The 21,004-nt window shown below is 44.8% G+C and overlaps 1 protein-coding gene across 1 annotated transcript in view; it reads right to left on the reverse strand.

The window, feature by feature from the left end:
• Nucleotides 1-21,004, reverse strand: part of LOC148373218 (transient receptor potential cation channel subfamily M member 5-like) — a 76,383-nt gene that overhangs the window by 14,573 nt on the left and 40,806 nt on the right. The window contains exons 16-19 of the mRNA XM_088335741.1: nt 9,460-9,572; nt 7,797-7,895; nt 7,657-7,703; nt 2,440-2,672 (exon numbers count right to left, since the gene is read on the reverse strand). Of these exons, the coding sequence (XP_088191867.1) occupies nt 2,440-2,672; nt 7,657-7,703; nt 7,797-7,895; nt 9,460-9,572 (492 nt within the window). The remainder of the gene's footprint in view (nt 1-2,439; nt 2,673-7,656; nt 7,704-7,796; nt 7,896-9,459; nt 9,573-21,004) is intronic.

A 21,004-nucleotide genomic window follows, 5' to 3' on the forward strand; every position in this document is an offset into this window, starting at 1 on the left:
AAAAAAACGGCGGAGGTCACTCCCGGGCCGCGTAACGGAGCAAGTTCGGCGGACGCAGCGTCACACGGCGCGACGCGAGAAAAGGCGGCGGGCGTGATCGGGCTACCCCCCCTAACTGGGGGGAGCCCGCTCGTCTGACGAACCCAGTAGCGCACGAGACAGGCGGCCGTCCGCGCGTGTCGGGCGAAAGGCGGCAGATGTGCTCTGGACCCCCGTAACTGTGTCGGTGCCGTGCGTATCGCGCCTGAAAGTACCCGCTCCGCGGGAGCAACCGAACAGCACCCGCGGTGCAGCGCAAGTAAAGACCCTGTCGTGAATTTGTCTCAGATCGTCCCGGGCGGACGTAAAATCGCCCAGCTGTACGACTCTTAGCGGTGGATCACTCGGCTTGTGCGTCGATGAAGAACGCAGCAAGCGAGAACTAATATGATTTGCAGCAGCGATTGGCTGGCAGCCAGTTCAGGGTGTCCCCTGCCCACTGCCTGGAGATGGCTGGGATGGGCTCCAGCCCCCCCGCCACCCTAATAAGGATAAGCGGTGCAGATAATGAGATGAGATGAGATTTTTTTTTTTTCTGAAGGGGCGTCGCTACTTTGCAGATTTTCACTTTTAGCGGATGGTCTTGGTCCCCATTAACGGGGTCTAAAAAATAATAATTACAAAAAATAAATTAAATTAAATCTTTTTTTTTTCTTTTTGAAGGATCGTCGCTACTTCGCAGATTTTCACTTTTTGTGGGGGGTTTTGTTCCCCGGGTCTAAAAAATAATATTTTTTTTTTTTGAAGGTGCCGCCGCTACTTCGCGGATTTTCACTTATCGCGGGTTGTTTTGGTCCCATTAACCGAAGTCTGTATTGCTTCTTTCATGATAAATGATTGACACAATATGAGGCTATTTAGAATTATTTCAGGTGGGAAACCGTGAGCACTACCAGCTGGTCAAATCAATAACCACTAAATTAGATTCTGAATTAAAGAAATATGATTTGAAGCAATTTGTGAAAACGGGCGGCACGGCAGATGGTTGGTTAGTGCGCAGCCCCACAGTGCGGAGGTTCAGGGCTCGAGACCAGCTACCACAGCCTCCCTGTGTGGAGTTTGCATGTTTTCCCCATCCCTGCGTGGGTTACATCCAGGCACTCCAGTTTCCTCCCACATTCCCAAAAACATGCGTGTCAGGTTAATTGGCCGGTCCAAAGATGACTGGTATGGGCTCCAGTACCCCCTGCGAACCTGAGGATGAGCGGTGCAGAGAATGGATGGATGGATGGATATGTGAACGCAACGGGTTTCATATCGTCACACACAATGCATTCATAGTTTGCGGAAGTATTCGTAGCGTATCGTTGAGAGGGAGGACATGAAGAAGGGCCTTGTTGAAGAATGATGAAATTTTCAATGAAAACATTGTATGAAGAGTGCGGAACTTTTTAAGAGGATTTGAGAAGTGGAACGGTGATGAGTATGTGGTTATATGGGGGCAGTAATGCGCCAAAGAGATGGATGTCAACAGCCTTTAAACCCTGGGAAAAAGAAGAAGTAGCCGTAGTGTATTTATCAATTTGAAAGTTGTGCTAGCAGAGGCCAAACAGAGTTTTCCCCTCAAATATTAATAAAATCCAAAACCTCACTTTCCCTTCATTAAATGCTTTCCGTGTTTTTGTCTGCCATATTGTGTTGATTCATATGCCATGGGAAGAACATGCGAACTGAGCAGACAGGGAAGAGTTGAAGTTTAATCAATCGACGGGGTGGCACGGCGGGCCGGTGATTAGCGCGCAGCCCCACGGTGCAGAGGCCCAGGGTTCAAGTCCGGCTACAGCAGCCTCCCCGTGTGCCTTTTGCATGTTCTCCCCGTGCCTGCATGGGTTTCCCTTGGGCATTCCGTTTTTTTCCCGGCCGGTTAAAATTGTCCCTAAGTGTGAATGAGAGAGTGAGTTGTTTGTCTATGTGTGCTCTGCGACTGGCTGTTAACCAGTTCAGGGTGTCCCCTGCCCACTGCCCGAAAGTGGCTGGGATGGACTTCAGCACCCCCCGCGACCCTATTAAGGATAAGCAGTGCATATAATGGATGGATGGATTAATCGATGGTTCGCAAGTGGAGGAAGCTAAAAAACGAACTCCGACAAGTTTTACTTTTCTAATCAATTCCTTAAATAAACCACAACCAAACTCCGCTTTCCGGCTATATCTTTAAATACACACACTTGTATACTATGTTGTCATAAGTCGACCGCAACAGAGGGCACCTGTGCCCTATCGTGGGGTGCACCCTGTATAGTGTTAAATGCAGAAGTAGAACCTGCTACTGAGACTGTGCCTTTTAACACAGTGCGCCCTATGGTCAGGAAAAAAGGGTACTCTGAAAATGAGATTTGATCACATGCTTTTTCCAAATTTTGGAAATAGAGTAGGAAAGCCTGTCACCTAACAACTGACCTGACGAATCTCTTCACACGCTAAAGTAAAAACCCAAAAGTAGAGTAGAAATTCTAGTTTGGAAGGGCCGCCTTCGGACGGGGACTTGAAATCCACCAACAGGACGTAGGCAAACAGGAGCAGGAACAGGAAGTACATCAGCACGTTGCCCAGAAATGAAGTGACAGGGGCAAACCAAAACTTTCTCCAACGCGACACTATGAATGGTCTTCGAATTTTAGAGGGTGGAGAGGCTGAAATGAAAATAAAAGCAGTAAAACAAAGATATATAAGACGACCCCAGAGGATGTCTCCGTGCAGATTCAGATTACTCCAATCATTCATTATGTGACAAATTAACACACTAGCAATGTACAATTGGCCGATTTACAAAAGTATGTATACTGTTAGGGCTGCAACAAGTAATCTATGATTAACACAAGGGGAAAATTCATAAGCATATTCTATATTATTTTCTTTTGGGAATGTTTATGATATATCAAGATTTAACCAGGTAGTAGACTCTGTGGCGCAGTGGTAGCGCATCTGACTTCAGACCAGAATGTTGAGTGTTCAAATCATTTCCGGGTCATTTTGTCCCTGTAGTGAGGGGGCCTCTCCTCGTGAAAGGGTAAGAGAATTATCCCACCGTGGTCCGCTGCGTGTCGTAGGAGGCGACTAAAGTGGAGGGAGCGAGGGGACTGGCGATTCTCTCCTCTCTAGCTCTACTCCCGAAGAGACAGCAAGGCAGGGTGACCAAAAGGTCTCGCAAATCCTAGTTATAGAGTCACTAAATGTGAGAGGATGTGGAAGTAAAGCGACTGAGTGGAAGAAAGAGGAGATCGGAAGGATGATGACTAAAAGGAAGGTTGATGTGTTAGCCTTGAGTGAAACAAAGATGAAAGGCAAGGGTGAAGTACAGCTTGGAGGTATGTCTGTTAGAAAGTCTGGCGTTACGGATGGGCATGCTAGAGAAGGAGTGGCTATGCTTGTGACTGAGAAAGCAAAGGAAAACTGGTGGAGTGGAAAAAGATATCTTCCAAATTGATCTGGGTGAGGTTGAAGTGGGGTGTAGAAGTATGGATGTTTATAAGTGCATATGGACCTGGTTCAGAAAGAAGTGCTGAAGGGAGAGAGGAGTTCTGGAAGGATTTGTCCAACTGTGTGGCAAGCCCGAAAGAAAGGTGGAAAGTGGTAATACTAGGTGACCTGAATGCTAGAGTGGGTAATGGAATGGGTGAAAATGTGATTGGTAGATATGGAGTATTCTATCTATCTATCTATCTACCTTGGTCATATCCCTCAAGAGGGGTGACCGACAGCAAGACAAACACATACAATAACAAAGAAAATTAAAAGAGAAAAAAAAAAAAAAAAGAAAAACACACACACAAAAACATTTGGACCATGGCCAACCCAAATGCACAAACACCCAAACAAGTTAGGCACCTTGGCACCTAAGTTGGTCATGCTTACGTCCCTCTAGATGAAACGGGACACAAGAAAGCGGCCATGTCACTCGGGTCAGGGTGACACAACACACTCTTTTGTTCAACAGCAGGGCCCGACAGCTTTCACTGGTTTACCCCTGCCGAATCATACAGGTGCCCTGTCCATCCCTTAGAACGCGCCCAAACATCCCACTATCCTTTTACATCACTTCTCCACTCATTCCTATCACCAACAATAGCTCTAGCTTCCACTAGATTTAGACCTCTTTCCCGCAGTGCACTCATTACACCATCCATCCACGTCAATCGCGGCCTTCCTCTTGGTCCCCTTTCATTTATTTCTGCTCAGTAGATCCTCATCAACATTTGCTCCTGATCCATCCTCTCCATGTGTCCAAACCAACTGAGTACTCTCTTATCCACAAGCTTGCTCAGTTCCACGGCGACTCCAGGAGGAAATGAGAGTGGGAAGAAATTGATTGAGTTATGTGTGGAAAATGAGTTGGTGATTGGAAAATACGTTGTTTAAAAAGAGGGATGTGAATAAGTATGCCTCTGTCAGAGTGGATGTAGGTGAGATGGTGGACAGAGCACTGATGGATTATGTAGTGGTTAGAAAAGGGATGTTAAGTAGATTGTTGGATGTGCATGTTTACACACGTGAAAGGAGTGGTATGTCTGATCATTTTTATGTGGAAGGAAAACTGAGAATAGATGGATTGTGGAGGGACAGTTATAAGAGGAGTGTGAGGGAAGAGGTGAAAATGTCAGAGTTGAATAACGAAGAAAAGGAGAGAGAGTTTAAAGAGAGGATAGGGGAAGAGTATGAACGGATTAGTAGAAGAGAAATGGAGAGTGTGGAAATGGAATGGAAGAGGCAGTGTTGAGTGCAAAAGAAGTGCAAAAGAAGTGTGTGGAATGAGAAAAGTTGGTTGAGTTTTTTGGAAAGGAAGTGAATGGTGGAATGATGAGGTATCAGAGGCTGTGACAGAAAAGAGACGTGCCTTTGAGGAGTGGCTGCAAGAAAAGAGTGGTGATGCATATGAAAGGTATAAAGTGAAGGAAAGGTTGGTAAAAGCGGCAGTGGAAGCCGCGAAAAGGAAAGCAAATGATGAATGGTGTCGGAAGATAGGAGTGAACTTTGAGGAAAGGAGAAAAGTGTTCTGTAAAGAAGTGAAAAGAGTAAGAAAGAGCGAGTCGGGAAAGGAAGAGAAAGTGAACGATAAGGATGGTAGATTGCTGGTTAGCGGTAGTGCAGTCAGGACGAGATGGGCAGAGTATTTTGAGGAGTTGTTAAATGTGGAGGATAGGAGAGAAGTGAGAGTCGAGGCGATCAATGGTATGGAGAGAATTGATTTAAATGTGAAGCTTGAAATGTGGGACGTGCAAGGGGCACTAAAAGAAATGAAAGGGGGAAGGCAACTAGGTTGGATGGTTCTACTGCTGAATGCTTGAAAAAATGTGGCACAGCCTAGGGTGGACTGGTTAGTACGCTTGTTGAATGTATGCTTTTTAAGTGGTGTGGTTCCTATTGACTGGTGCAGTAAGGTGCAGTAAGGGTAATGGTGATAAGTATGAATGTAACAATTCGAGAGGTATCAGTTTGTTGTCTGTGCCGGGTAAGCTGTATGGAAGAGTCTTGATTACGAGTGTGAGAGAAAGAACGAATGAGGTGGTGATGGAGGAGCAGAGTGGCTTCAGGAAAGGAAGAGGATGTGTGGATCAGGTGTTTGCAGTACGACAGGTGTGCGAGAAATATTTTGCAAAAGATAAGGATCTTTATTTGGCTTTCATCGACTTGGAAAAGGCATGTGACAGAGTTGATAGAGCGTTGATAGGCGTTGTGGCAAGTGATGGTGATGTATGGAGTGGGTGGAAAGTTGTTGGAAGCATAGAAGAGTTTTTATGTGAACAGCAGAGCATGTGTAAGAGTTGGGAATGAGACAAGTGAGTGGTTCCCAGTGTTGACTGGTGTGAGACAGGGGTGTGTGATGTCACCTTGGCTGTTTAATATATACATGGATGGCATGGTGAGAGAGGTGAATGCAAGAGTATTTGGCATAGGTGTAGAGGTAATCAATTACAGTGGAACGATGTGGCAGGTAAGTCAGTTGTTGTTTGCAGGTGGCACAGCCCTTGTGGCCTACTCTGAGGAAACATTGAGAAGGCTGGTAATTGAGTTTGGAAGAGTATGTGACAAGCGTAAGTTATGTGTGAATGTTGGAAAGAGTTAGGTGATGAAGTGTTCACGGAATGGAGTGGGCATGGCGTTGGAAATAAGGTTGCATGGACAGGTGCTGGAAGAAGTTGAAAGCTTTAGGTACTTGGGTTGTGATGTGGCTGCAGTTGGTGGAATGGAGTGCGAGGTATTGCACAGAGTGAATCAAGGAAACAAGGTTTTGGGTGCCCTGAGCAACAAGAGTATGAGTATGGATGTTAAGAGGGGACTGCATGAGAGTGTGATTGAGGGGACTGTTTGAGAGAGTGATTGTGCTGACTGTGTTGTATGGTGCAGAGACTTGGAGCCTGGATGCAGATTTGAGAAGGAAATTAAATGTTTTTGAGATGAAGCGTTTGAGGAGTATGTTAGGAGTGACAAGACTGGATAGATTGAGAAATGAAATTGTGAGAGACAGAACTGTAGTTGTTGTGGAACTGAGCAAGCGTGTGGATAAGAGAGTACTCGGTTGGTTTGGACACATGGAGAGGATGGATGAGGAGCGAATGTTGAAGAGGATCTACAGAGCAGAAGTAAATGGAAGGAGACCAAGAGGAAGGCTGCGATTGACGTGGATGGATGGTGTTATGAATGCACTGCGGGAAAGAGGTCTAAATCTAGTGGAAACCCAAGCTTTTGTTGGTAACAGCATTGAGTGGAGAGGTGTTGTAAAAGGATAGTGGGATGTTTGGACGCGTTCTAAGGGATGGGCAGGGCACCGTAATATGCGGCAGGGGTAAACCAATGAAAGCTGTCGGGCCCTGCTGTTGAACAAAAGAGTGTGTTGTGTCACCCTGACCTGAGTGACATGGCCGCTTTCTTGTGTCCCATTTCATCTGGAGGGACAAAAGCATAACCAACCTGGGTGCCGAAGTGCCTAACTTGTTTGGGTGTTTGGGCATTTGGGTTGGCCATGGTTCAAAAATGTTTGTGTGTGTTTTTGCTATTTTTTCCCCCTTTTTTCTTTGTTATTGTATATGTTTGTCTTGCTGTCGGTCACCCCTCTTGAGGGATATGACCAAGGTAGATAGATAGATAGAAGATTAAAGTTTGTTGACAATATGTGGAAAAGTAGGTTGGCATTTTATTAGACCTTTTTGATGTAAACAAATTTTTGCTACATATAAGATAAAATGCATTGCTCTTCTTTTTGTTGCGTATAAGTCCAAATATAATGGGATCTTTGGATAAGGTGGTAGGAAAAGAGTATCTTCAATATTTGCAGTTGTATAGCATATATTTGTATATATCTTTGTTTATAGTCAAGTTAATTGACAAGCGCATTGAATTTTCATTGTTTTGTATTAAAGAATATTCTGTTGTTTTGTGCACCATTTTTCTATCTTTCCAAAACTTCAATATTTGAGTAAAAAGGAGGAAATTAATAATATATTTAAGAAATCCAATTAATTGATTAATCGGGGGGAAAAAAATCGACCAATTCATCGATTAGGAAAATAATCGTTAGTTGCAGCCCTATATCGTTTGACAATTAGGAGAGCAAAAATGGGTAGTTACAGGTGACTGTGATGTTTCATATTTACCAAACAATATGTGATTAAAACCCACCTATCTTATTATTTTTGAGGGTCCTAGCCTCCTCAGCATCACTTTCACTGTTAAGTTCATGAAAAGGAATATGATATTTAGAAATTAGAAGCTCTAACATACAGTCATTTTTGGTTTTGGAACAACTGTGCTGTATTTACCTGTGTAGAATATCCTCCAGGGAGAGAACCCGAGCATCATTTACTTCTAAGTTGTCGACGTCTATCTGATGAGCCTTCACTGAAGCAACCTTATCCTTCCTGTGTACATACACATGAGAGTAAATCTCCCTCACAAACAGCCAAACCCCCAAAATGATGATGTTTTGTCGTATAACTATAGTTGTATTGATGTTCAATTTCTGTCATAAAATTTCTGTCATTGTAATTTTGCAATATGTCTGGCATAATATTTATGTTGTAGTCCCCGTCTCAGGGTTTTTTTTCCCTCATGCTGAGGTTTTGAGTTTTTTTCTTTCCCGCATGTTGGTTTAAGATCAGGTAATGGTGTAATTGTAATCCTGTGCAGTCCTTTAAGACATTTTTGTGACTAAGGGCTATATCAATAAATGTGACTTGACTTGAAATGTTTTTGATTTAGACCGGTGGAATATATGCGCCGAGGAAAACTGCAACTTCACTAAAACTGGCCGCATGCAAAAGGCAACTTTTTCGCAAGTCTGCCAGTGGATCCTGACAGCGTGGGGCAGCATCAAAAAATCCGCCATCACCAACGGGTTCCAAAAAGCCGATCTGCTGCGTGACGGAGAGGAGGGCACACCAGCGACAGTGACAGCGCGAGTGAGGCTGCGGGAGCGTGGGACGACGTCTATATGACACTGTTTCTTTCCGACACTGAGGATGACGACTTTGATGGCTTCAGGTGTAAGGAGGAAGATGAGGACGGTTTACCGTGATTTTTACAAGTACTATATGTTTTTTAAACAGACCCGTTTACTGTGTAGCGAGCATGTTGCTAGCGTGTTGCTAGCGTGTTGCTAGCATTAACGGGGATGAAAGTTATATTATTATTATTATTAAAGCTTTGAAAACTCTCTCGGTGTACCGTCTTTCTCTTTTTCCTTGGATTACTTTCAACGGGTACCCGGACTATGCAGGTTTGCATCAAACCTTAAGTACTGGTATCATTTTCTGTTAATTTTGTTAGCTGTGAATTTTGGACTGTGTACTTCAATGAAGGACATTTAGTTTCAACCGCGGGACTTGAAGTCGGGTTTGGATCAATTTTGTGTAATTTTTCAATGTGGGCGCATGCGGCTTATATACAGGTGCGCTCTATTGTCCGGAGTTTACAGAGTGTGATATATATATATAATATATATATATATATATATATATATATATATATATATATATATATATATATATATATATATATATATATATATATATACATATACATATATATATATATATATATATATATATATATATATATATATATATATATATATATGTATATATATACTGTACATATTGTGATTATATTTTGATCATTTTTATTTGGTTGGCCAGATTAAAAAAGCTGATGGGTCGCATGTGATGTATTAGTATTTGTTGTTGATGCCCTTGCAGCATCCATTGCAGACTGGTCATCCTGGAAGGGGGTTTAACTCATGTGCGGCCCCTTCACAAGGTTTTTAATTTCTTCATGCTGAGGTTTTAAGTTTTTTCTTGCCTTCGTGTAGGTTTTAGATGAGGGGATGGTGCAATTATAGTCTGTAGTCCGCACAGTCCTTCGAGATTTATTGTTTTTGAGGGCTATACAAAACATGACTTGACTTGACTCGGGTGGAACACCAACCTGAAGCTGATTAAGTCTGTGTAGATGAGCGGGGGTACAAAGAAACAGGACACTAATTTCCAGACCCGAGTGCTTCTGTCCATGCTGCCCCACCAGATCTGAGAGAGCAATGCCTACAACCGGGAGCAGAAACGTTACAAAAGGTAGGATGTGTAAATATGAAACTGTTATTCCACCTAAATGTGTATATCACGGGTCTCCAACCTTTTCAAAGCGTCAAGCTACTTCTTGTTACTACTTTGCGCAAGGGGCACTGAGTTTAATTGTCACAGACCAGAACGGACACAGGACTCAATTGCATGCGTTTCTCAGGTTTTATTGAATGAGAGTGAGATTTAGGCTGGCTTGATTGCATGATCCAAGGACTGGCGAAGAGCGGAATCGATCAAGGCGGGGGTGACACTTCCGTGTCGGAAGAAGGCAGGCGGGAATGGCACGTCGTTAGACCAGAGCTGGAGATCAGAGGCGATGTCGAGTTCGTAAAAGTGATCGTAGGCAGGCGGCAGGCAGAACAGGCGTAGACAGGTTCAGAAATGGGTCAAAAACAGGGATCAGGTAGAAAACAGGGACGGAGTCGGATGGAAACGCTCACTGAGTGTAAACACAACAGCTCGCAATGATCTGACAAAGTTTGAACTGGAGACAGGGAATTAAGAAGGGTTTGGCAAACAATCAGCTTCTCCGGGCTGTTGGCACCAATCAAGCTACCACAGGTGTTCCAAATAGGACAATCATGACAGAGCGCCACAAAATGAACTATTTTACTAAAGCGATCCACGATCGTCAGGACTGTCGTCATCCCGTCCGAGGCAGGCAGTCAAGTTACAAAGTCCAGTGATATGTGGGACCAGGGGCGATTGGGAACCGGTAGGGGTTGAAGCAGACCAGCAGGAGACGCCTTGTTACTGGCACAGGTCTGGCAAGCTCCTGAACGTCCTTAGCCAAGGAGGGCCACCAAAAACGTCGGGACAGGAAGTTGCTGGTGCGGGTTGCTCCCGGTTGGCAGGAAAGACGGGAGTCGTGCCCCTATTGAGGACCTCGGGGCGATCCTTCGGACATGTACTGGGGCCTGCTTGGTCCTGGAGAGCCTCTCGGACGCGATCCACAATGTCCCAGGTGATCGTGGCCACCACCCGGGAAGCAGGAAGGATTGACACCGGCCCCCGGGATTGGTTCTCCTCCTTTTGAAACTGACAATAGTGAGCATCAGGCTTAACGTTACGAGAACCAGGGCGATAGGAGAGGGTGGAATTATACCTGGCGAAGAAGAGGGACCAGCTGGACTGTCTTAGGTTTAAACGTTTTGCACAGCGGATGTACTCCAAATTTTTATGGTCGGCCCACACCAAGAATGGAACCACCACCCCTTTCAGCCAGTGACGCCATTCCTCTAGTGCCAGTTTGATGGCTAATAATTCGTGATCCGGCATATCATAATTACGTCCATCGGGGGATAGACACCGCTAGAAGAAGGCGCAGGTGTGAATCTTGTTATCATTAGCCACCTCTGGGAAAGCACCGCCCCGACTCCCACGTCGGAGGCATCCACCTCAACCACCAGTTGACGTTCCGGATCAGGCACTTCCAGGATAGGAGCCGTCGAGAAGCGGTTCTTGAGGGTGGCAAAAGCATTGTTGGCCGCTGCAGACCATCGGAACGCACCTTTTGGACTGGTGAGCGCCGTGAGGGGCGCTGCTACCGTGCTGTATCCCCTGAATGAAGCGACAGTAGAAGTTGGTGAAACACAGAAACTGTTGAAGCTTCTTCTGGTCGTGGGGAACGGGCCAGGAGGTAACCGCTGACACCTTCGTGGGATCCATCAGCTTCCCCTCCGCCACGTTATATCCCAGAAAGGATACAGTCTGAGCATGGAAGTCACACTTCTCCGCCTTCACAAAGAGGGAGTTCTCAAGCACTTGGCGAAGGACGAGTTGGACGTGCTGCGTGTGTTCTTCCTGGGACTTGGAAAAAATTAATATATCATCCAGGTAATGTGGTAAATAGACTTGCATTTGTGCAAGCTGGGGAGCAAGCTGCTGGCAGGCAGCTCTTGTTATTTCCGTCTAGCGCTGACTAGCAAAAATGTACTCTTGTGAAGACAATAATATTTCCTGTCCAGATGTTTCCCAAACGCTGACTAGCTGATAAAACTGGGAAAAACAAATTATGTAACACCGAACCGCCTGTTTGGGGTGTGCGCATTTGTGGCTATAAGACATTGCCATGTCCCGATGTCAATTGAGAAAAGGCTTCATTGACGCATCAATAAAGTCGTCTCCCTCCCATGACGCTGGCTTCTGTCCATTTTCCTTATCCACATATGAGAAGGTTTCTCTCAGATCACAACCTACGTTTCTCTACAACATTTGGCGCCCAACGTGGTATTGGCACAGGAAAAGTGGTCCGTCTCGGATGAGCAGTCGAGGTAAGAGAAGTTTTTTTCCTCTCTTATTTCGGTTTGCTCGTGTGAGACTGGGAGCCCGCGACGTGGGAGCTAAATTATGAAAATTCGTGCACGTGGATTCCGTCTATAGTCAGGCCCAAGTTCGGACGGATGAGATACATAGACTGAGTTGGGATTTGTGTCCGACAGGGATTCTGGGCTCAGAGAATCCTGTTGTTTTTTGTGGGACATGGCTGCGTGAAAAAGAAATAAGAATAATTTACCTGGATAAAAGGTGCAGCGGCGTCGGTATTTGTATATTTATGATTGTCTTGAGATCTGTGTAATAGCGGTGATGAGACGTCATCATTTGCTGAAGTGTCAGTTCGAGAGTAGACGATCTATATATGGTTAATACGGGGCATGTTTTATGTGTTTCCCTAGTCGATTGATGATTGGGAGTCGGACATGTAACCTTGCACTTAAGAAAAAGTGTGGTGCATGGAAGCTGGCCATTTTCTACAATCTGGTTATACCGACGTTAGAAAATTGAGCAGTAATCAGATGTTGTATTAATAAGATATATTCGCATAGAACAAGCGATACGAAGAATGTGTGTGTGACATGAGTCAGGCTTGCGCTAACAGGTGTATTCTTTTACATTTTACGGTCTTGTATGTGCGTTACTGTCTTGCTTTTTGTGGGTTATTCTCGCCCCCACCGCTTACCGCCACCCGTCTCCGTCTTTCCCTGTGTGAGTTGAGCACACGCTCCGATCACCCCCACCCCACCCCCGTCTTTCCCCCGTCTTTCTCTCCTTTACTTTATGTAACGTTATGTTTGAGTTGTTTGACTTACGGAGGGGGTCTTGGAAGGATAAATGAAGAGTGGAGTGATTACTTTTCCTCGCCCCCAAGGACGTAGTGGTGATAGAGGAACTTAAAAGCACAGAATGGGCTTATTAGTGAGTGAGAACAGGAGGTAAAAGTACTGCGCGATTGGTGTATGAGATAGATGTGAAAAACTTACGGTACTGGGATATAAATTAAGGTGAAAGACTCATTGAGCGCTCCGTCTACGTGTGGCTGTGAATTTGAGATCTGTTTCCGTTGAACGCTCTGACGCTCTGAAGTTGAAGACTCGTGTGCAAAGAGGGCCACTCAAGTGGGAGGAGCTGGGTCTGCCCTAAGATGAATATTCATGAAAGGGGTTGAGCTGGAATGAACTGTTTGTGTCTGAGCAGAAGCAGACGTGCGAGCAGAAGAGGCCCCCCCCCGCCCATTCTGAGCCTGAACAGCGCCCTCGTTCGGAAAAATCAGGACACGCGTCCAAATCAGCCTAAGTTTGCAAAAGCAAGGTCAGTGACATTAATTGAATAATTATGAACATTCTTGTGCCAGTGAAGCTTTTGGGATTTCGCCATCCGGACAAGGCCGAGCAGATTGAAAAGGTGTCACAAAAGTGGGAGAAGAGGACGAAGGATCTTCAACCTGCATGGCCGAAAGGTGGTACGTTCGATACATACGCTTGTGATGTCATGGAAGTCAGGATTATGGACTACAAGTCTGGAAAAAATAACAAGAAACGACAAGAGAAGAGGAACACAGAAAAGGAGATTTTGAAGCTGTTTAAGACTGAAGGTGTGCATTACAGAGAGAAAATTAGGGAAGGACTGATTCGAATGAAAGATAAATCATTGAATGCTGAAAAGACAACTGGATCAGCTGGGTTGTATCCAACTTTGGTCGGAACAATGAAAATAAATGGGGATTTCAAGTATGATGGAGAAGGAGACGAGATGAAATTGCCAACAAAAAACTTAGGGAACGCAACAACAAGTCCTCAACATCCTCCTATCCCAAAGCATTGTAGCACGGAGAGAAAGTTCGACACAGTGGAATGCAGGGAACCGCTCGACTGCTATGCGGAAAGAAATGAAACGGTCAAGGGAAAGTCAGGTGAATCTTTTTGGGTCGACATGGGAACCGGAGGTGTCCGTCAAACAAGCCAGAACATGGAACAAGAACAACAGCGTACGGTCCGAGCTACCATCAGAGAATTGGAAGAAGAATTAGACAATCTTCACGCAAGAGCTGAGGCAAGGGAGGACGGTGAAAGACCTGGACCGTCAATGATTGCGACTGGAAATTACGACCTAAGATATAGGCCTAATATCCGGCCGCCAGAGAGGTATACAGACCCTGGTCAGTTTCCAATTCTAATCAAGGGAAACAAAGGTCAGTACATCCCTTGGCAGACGCTCGACCTCACGGGTCTGATTTCCCGATTGCCAGACATACATGAAGGTGCTGGGAAGTGGATTAGACGGTTTGAAGAAGAGACTATTGGCGCCAGTAAACTTGCTGGGAAGAGACGCTTTGTGTAAGCTTGGAGTCAAATTGTGGTGCACTCCTGACGGGGTGTATCTGGACAGGATTGGACTCAAGAATCAGATGCTACAACAAAGCAAATGCGCAAAGGTCTATTGGTTGGGAAATCTACAAGAACCTGTAAATAAAATTATGAAAGTATGGGAACCTGTCATCAAAATACAGCTACCAGAGGCATTCAAACCAACGACAGATTATCATTGCACTATGTATTATGACTCGTCCTGCAGTATGGTCTACGAGGAAATATGGGACAAACAGACAAAGAACATCACAGTACAAGTTTTGGTCGACTGCCTCCTGATTGGCGATCAGGGTGCAGCTCTAAACATCAAACCAAATGACTTCACGTCGCAGTGGTTCGGAGTGCCGGAATCGGAACCACATATTGCATTACTAGTCAACAAAGGATTCAAATCTAAAGACCTAGGTCCCATGGTGAAAGCAGCAAAGAGCGTGAGATGGATTGAAACTGAAGATTCGAAAATGACGATCTCAGACGAAGATGGTATGGTGAGAATACCATGTGAAATGAGACTGGATGCGAAACCTTGGGTGGTTACCATACCAGAGGCGACACAAGCTGTTCAAGATGAAGAAAAACAAGAGGACGTATTGAGACAAGAAATGCTGAACCATGTTCCGAAGGAGGTGTGGTCAAATCATGACACCGATGTTGGATTGGTGAAATCAGCAATTCCAGCTGAAATAAAACTGAAACGGGGAACGAAATTGCCGTTTCGACCGCAATATCCGCTGAAGCCGGAAGCGGAAGCAGGGATACAGAAGACGATCGACGGACTGCTCAAGGCTGGAGTACTAATTGAGATGCAAAGTCCATGCAACACTCCGATTTTTCCAGTTCTCAAATCGGACAAGTCTAAATATAGATTGGTACATGATTTGAGAGCAGTAAATGAGGTTGTCCAAGATTGGGCAGCTGAAGTTCCAAATCCAAATACTATCCTCACAAATGTGCCTCCAAACGCAAAGTACTTCACAGTAATTGATCTTTGTTCAGCATTCTTCAGCATTCCGTTATCTGAAGACTCATGGTATCTCTTTGCATTCACATACCGAAGGAAACAATACAGTTACACACGGTTGCCACAGGGCTTCAAGCATAGTCCTCATATGTTCAACCAAGTACTGCGTAATGACCTGGAAGGCCAAGACATCGACAGTACACTGATACAATATGTTGACGACCTGCTAATCTGCTCAGCAACGCTCGAAGAATGTCATAGAGACTCGATCAGAGTCCTACAAAGACTGGCTGAAACAGGACACAAGGCTTCAGAAGCCAAACTACAATATTGTCAGCCGCAAGTGGAATATCTGGGAAGACTCATTTCACAAGGGAGCATTGCAATGACACCAGAGCAGCTCGAGGGAGTCAGCAAAGCTCCGAAACCTCAAACGGTCGGACAAATGATGACCTTCCTTGGAATGACGGGATTCAGTTCCGAGTGGATTGAGGACTACGCATGGAAGACCAACCCATTGAGGGACTTGATGAAGGAAGCAGGAACGACGATGCTACGAGCAAAATTGCGATGGACAGACACTGCAATGGATGCTTTCGAAAATATCAAACAAGAAATGCAAAGAGCGCCTTCTCTGGCAACACCGGACTACACAAGACCATTTCTGCTGTATGTAGCGAATCGACACAATATGTATGCTTCAGCTGTGTTAATGCAAGAGACGTGCAGTGGCAGACAAAAACAGCCAATTGCCTACTACAGCACCAAACTTGACGATGTGGTGCAAGGATGGCCGCCATGTTACCAAGGCTTGGCTGCAGTTCATTATGCATATGAGAAGGCCACAACAGTAACTATGGGCTATCCAGTGATAATTTACACCCATCACAAGATTTGAGAACTGATAAATCAAAGCAAGTTTGTTGTCACTCAGGCCAGATGTCTACAGTTCATGCCACTGTTGACGTATCCGGACATTACATTGAAAAGATGTAATACAACAAATCCAGCTAACACCATACCGTTTGAATTTGAGGGTGAAGCACACGAATGCGTTGCGGACACAATGAAGTACACCAGGTTGCGACCGGATTTGGAGTCCATTCCGCTACTGGGTGCAGACCTGACGTATTTCGTTGATGGATCATGCTTCCGAGATTGCCGGGGAAATCATGCTGGGTACGCAGTTGTCAGGCAAGAAGCTGAGCAATATGTGACGCAGAAAGCAGAGAAATGTGAACAGCCATGCTCGGCTCAGTGTGCAGAACTAAAAGCCTTGACAGAAGCGTGTAAGCTAGCAAGAGGAAAAACTGCAAACATATACACCGACTCGGCATATGCGCATGGAGTTTGCCATCATTTTGGAACCGTTTGGAAGCAGAGAGGATTTAAAAAATCAGATGGGAGCCCAATTCATCATAATCAACAAATTACGGAACTAATGTCTGCTGTGATGTTACCATCAAAATTGGCCATCATCAAGTGCCAGGCACACAGAAGAGGAGATGATGCAGTGATACGTGGGAACAATGCAGCGGATGAGGCAGCCAAAGAAGTGTCAAAAAGCAAAGTTGCTGTCCTCGCTCCTATGGTTTCACTAGAACCAATGGCAACGCCAGACGATATAATCCTGATTCAAGGCGAAGCGAGCCTGAGCGAAAAGACACTGTGGAGAGAGAGGGGTGCTACCTGTGATGATAAGGGACTTTGGAGTTCGCATGAAGGACTGATTATTGCTCCAGTGTCACTGCTGACTATGTTGATATCAGACGTGCACACGATCGACCATTGTGCAAGGGGAGAAGTTGTGAAGAAGCTGAAAAAACAAGGTTACTGGTCTCCGTATTTGCAGGCCGCGGTAGACGAAGTGCTCAACCAGTGCGAAATCTGTGCAGAAAGAAACATCAGGAAGTGTGTACGGGCACCGATTGGCTTTGTGCCAGTCCCACAGGGGCCATTTAAGCATTTAGTAATTGATTATGTAGACATGATAAAGACAGTCCAAGGAAAACGATATATGCTCGTCGTGATCGACCGATTTAGTCGTTGGGTGGAAGCAGTGCCATCAAAAGATCTAGGTGCGGAAACAGTAATAAAGTTTTTGATTAGAGAAGTTATTCCGCGATTTGGCATACCGTCAGAAATAAGCTCGGATAACGGTGCGGCATTTGTTCAAAAAGTCGTGAAGGGCATCTTACAAAAACTACGCATTAAACAACGGTTGGGTGCGGTGTATCACCCACAAAGTCAAGGAATGGTGGAAAGAGTAAATGGAACATTAAAATCAAAGATAAACAAGATCTGTGCAAGTACTAAGCTAAACTGGGTGGATGCGCTACCATTAGCGTTGATGAGTTATCGTATGCAAACTCATCGGATCACACATTTAACACCTCATGAAATGCTAACAGGCAGACCGATGCCAGCGCCACATTTGAGAGGTCCCTATAAAGGCCGCCGCTTGAGCAACTACAAACTGAACTGAGAGACTATATGAGACAATTGACGGCTATCCAGAAGGCCATCTACCTGCAGGTGAAGAGGCAAGAGTCCAAGGTCGAACAACCATTCGAGAGGACGGTGGTCCCAGGAGATCTCGTGTACATCAAGGTGTTTCGACGAAAGTGGAACCAACCAAGGCGTGAGGGACCGTACACCGTCGTAAGGGCAACGCCGACCGCTGTCCAGGTCGAGGGCAGCTCAACCTGGTACCATCTAAACCACTGTACCAAGGCTCGCGCGGCCACCGTCAACGAGACCAAGCAAGATCAACAGGGCAGTAACGTTAAATTAGGAAAACAAGATGTGGATGACAAAGCTGTGTGTGATAATAAATTGTCTGGTATGGTTGTTACTAGGAGCAGAGCTCGAGAAATCGCAGCGGCGAATGGAAATTGCGGGTCCAGAAGTGCAGCCAGAGATCCCGAAAGCGACGATGCAGTTGCAGACCATGACGCATCAAAGAGACAGCAGCCCGGTTAAGTGTGACACTACTATACAACATGCTGAAACAATTGAAAATTTGGAAAGTACAATTCGCAATAGAAAACAAATTGGAAGTACTAAAATCCCGAGTACGATGGGATCAATCCGACAAAAGAGAGACGTGGAACCAATCGAAGTGCCGACTGTGTACCGAAAACCAAATATGTTAACAACAGTACAGACTAAGGTAACGGATAACAAGCCAAGCTTTAACAGCTGGTGGTCTAGTTTGTGGGTCACTCCAGCACCTAAAGAGATGATACAGACGGTAACAACACACCTAAAATCAGAGAAATCTACACCCAAGGCAACAACACCAAAGGGTGAGGTTACAACACGCCAAAGGCCGAAAATGAGTACACTAGTAGTTCGTAAAATACAGGAAAATGTTACAGAGGTTGAAAGGCCAGAGCAATCACATTTAAACGAGGGGGTAACCGTGACTCCTACAATAAAACGACCAATTGAAGTAGAAACTCGAAATGATACAGTGGGTGAACCAATTGAAGTTGATCCTCAGAAAAGTATGGCCTACGAAGACTATTGTGCGGATGGTGGAGTTGGCAGTCAGGACAGTCGCCTAGTCGTTAGTGACTATAGGCCAAAAAGTTTTAACCCAACGGACGAACTTGGGTGGGAAAACGCGAAGTACAACACATGGTATAGATGGTTATGGTATACTGCGAGAGTCATGACAGATGAAGAATGTATAGCATGCTCGACGGCGCCACCAGGCGTTTTAATTGTAATTCCAGAAAAACATAATATGAAGACGTGTGCAGAGGAGCAGCGACGGATTTGCAAAGACCCAAGATTTGCTTCACGAATAGTTATAGTTAAGCCAGTTCCGCTGCTAATGTGTACGATAGAATGTAGATTTATTTCTGGTGCAAAAGGTGGACATTATTATCCAAGGCTATCGGGGACACCTGAGAAAATTAGGTATAGGATGTTTAGAGAATTTCAACGATCAACGGACCACAAAGTCCCTCCAAAAAGATATCGGGTAGATAGAACTGCTGAGTATGAATGTTATGCAAGTGGTGGATATAGCTACAAGGGCATAGATGGACACGAGGTAGGAAACACGACAGTGAAGTGTAAGACAACTTGGGTTATATCCTGGTTTCCACACGCAAATATGTATCCTTTATTTCCAGATAAACCGGTATGGTTTGAAAATCCGGGTGAGCAAGATCAGACATGCAAAAACGTAACAATGACAATTCCAGACATACGTTATTTGAGGGATCAATCAGTCGCAATAGCAGACAGTTACTGGATGTGTGGAGGTGACTATTTAAGGAGCAAGCTTCCACGAAATTGGGCAGGATTGTGTACACTTGTGAGAATGAAAGTACCGGTCCATATAATGTATAAAGGGGTTTATGAGCTACTAAGAGTTTCTAGGGAAGCCAGAGTTAAGAGAGCATATCTTCCGGATGGACGAGTATATCTAGATGCCATCGGACAACCGAGAGGAATTCCAGAGGAATTTAAAGCTAGGAATGAAATTAAGTCCGGATTGGAATCGATATTTATCTGGATAACTCCGAATAAGAACGCAGAATGGATTAATTACATTTATTACAACCAACAACGTTTTATTAATTACACTAACGAGGCCTTTAGTGCAATAGGAGAGCAATTACATGAGACATCTAGGATGGCCTGGCAGAATCGTCAGGCCCTCGATTTTCTCTTAGCCAGTAAAGGAGGCGTGTGTCATATGATAAAGGAGGAATGCTGTACTTATATACCTTTAAATACAGCCGCAGCAGGAAGCTTCACAAAAGCACTGTCAAAGATTCGTGAGTTGAGCAATGAAGTGACAGTAAATACTGAAAAGAACAGTATCTCTTTTGATTGGTTCTCGTCTACATTTGGGTACTGGGGTGGTCTGTTAGCGAAAGGGGGAATTCTTGTACTAACTGTTGTAATAATTATGTGTTTGTTGTGTTTCTGTGCCATACCTATTCTTAAAAGAGGAATGCTTAAGACTTTTGGAGAACAAATGACAGTAGTTGCTAATACTAGGGTGGCAGAAGCTCAATTAGCACAGTTAGTGATTGAATATCCAAGCTTATTCCTTGGTGAGGAGGAACAGATGACTCAACTAAATTCAACGACTTGAATTTTAATTGGCAACATTAACAGTGAGTCTATATTACTTTAAATAATGGAGCATCTGCGGGAAGAGGCACATATGATGATCTGGACTAAATACAAGATCAAGTAGCACTATTGTTAAACACGCAACACACTATGTAGCGCTAGGAATGACGGCTACAAATATATATTGGTTTCTGATTGTGTTTCTTTTGTTGGTATGTCACACTGCCGGGGAGCAAGCTGCTGACTGAGATGGTCGGGATGCGTCGTCGCGTCCGGGTTTCGGGCTGCATGGAAACTGAGCGTGATGCCTGCTGGGATGATCCCCCACTCCGACATCTGACTTCACGACACCCGCTGACGAATACGGCGAAGCACGTTCTTCGGAGTGTTTACGGGGGTCAGGCCTAAGGCCAATATGTATACTGTATCACTATCTAATCATGCACGTATATATTGGAATATATCAACAACTATAACCGGGAGTTTGCACTGTTGTAATCACTTTTATCACTTATCGGTTCATATATACATATACCTTATCATGTACTGAACAACTATTCTACGTGTATAATCCAGTATGTACGGATAAAGATAAAATGCGTAGGGAGACTGGTGCATGGGTTGAAATGTTCAAATCAGGTGTTTGGAGTGTCGGAGGTTTTTGTAATTGAAACATGAACAATGAA

The sequence above is a fragment of the Urocampus carinirostris genome, chromosome 1, assembly GCF_059441175.1.
Source record: "Urocampus carinirostris isolate Australia breed hairy pipefish chromosome 1, RoL_Ucar_1.0, whole genome shotgun sequence".
Lineage (NCBI taxonomy): Eukaryota > Metazoa > Chordata > Actinopteri > Syngnathiformes > Syngnathidae > Urocampus > Urocampus carinirostris.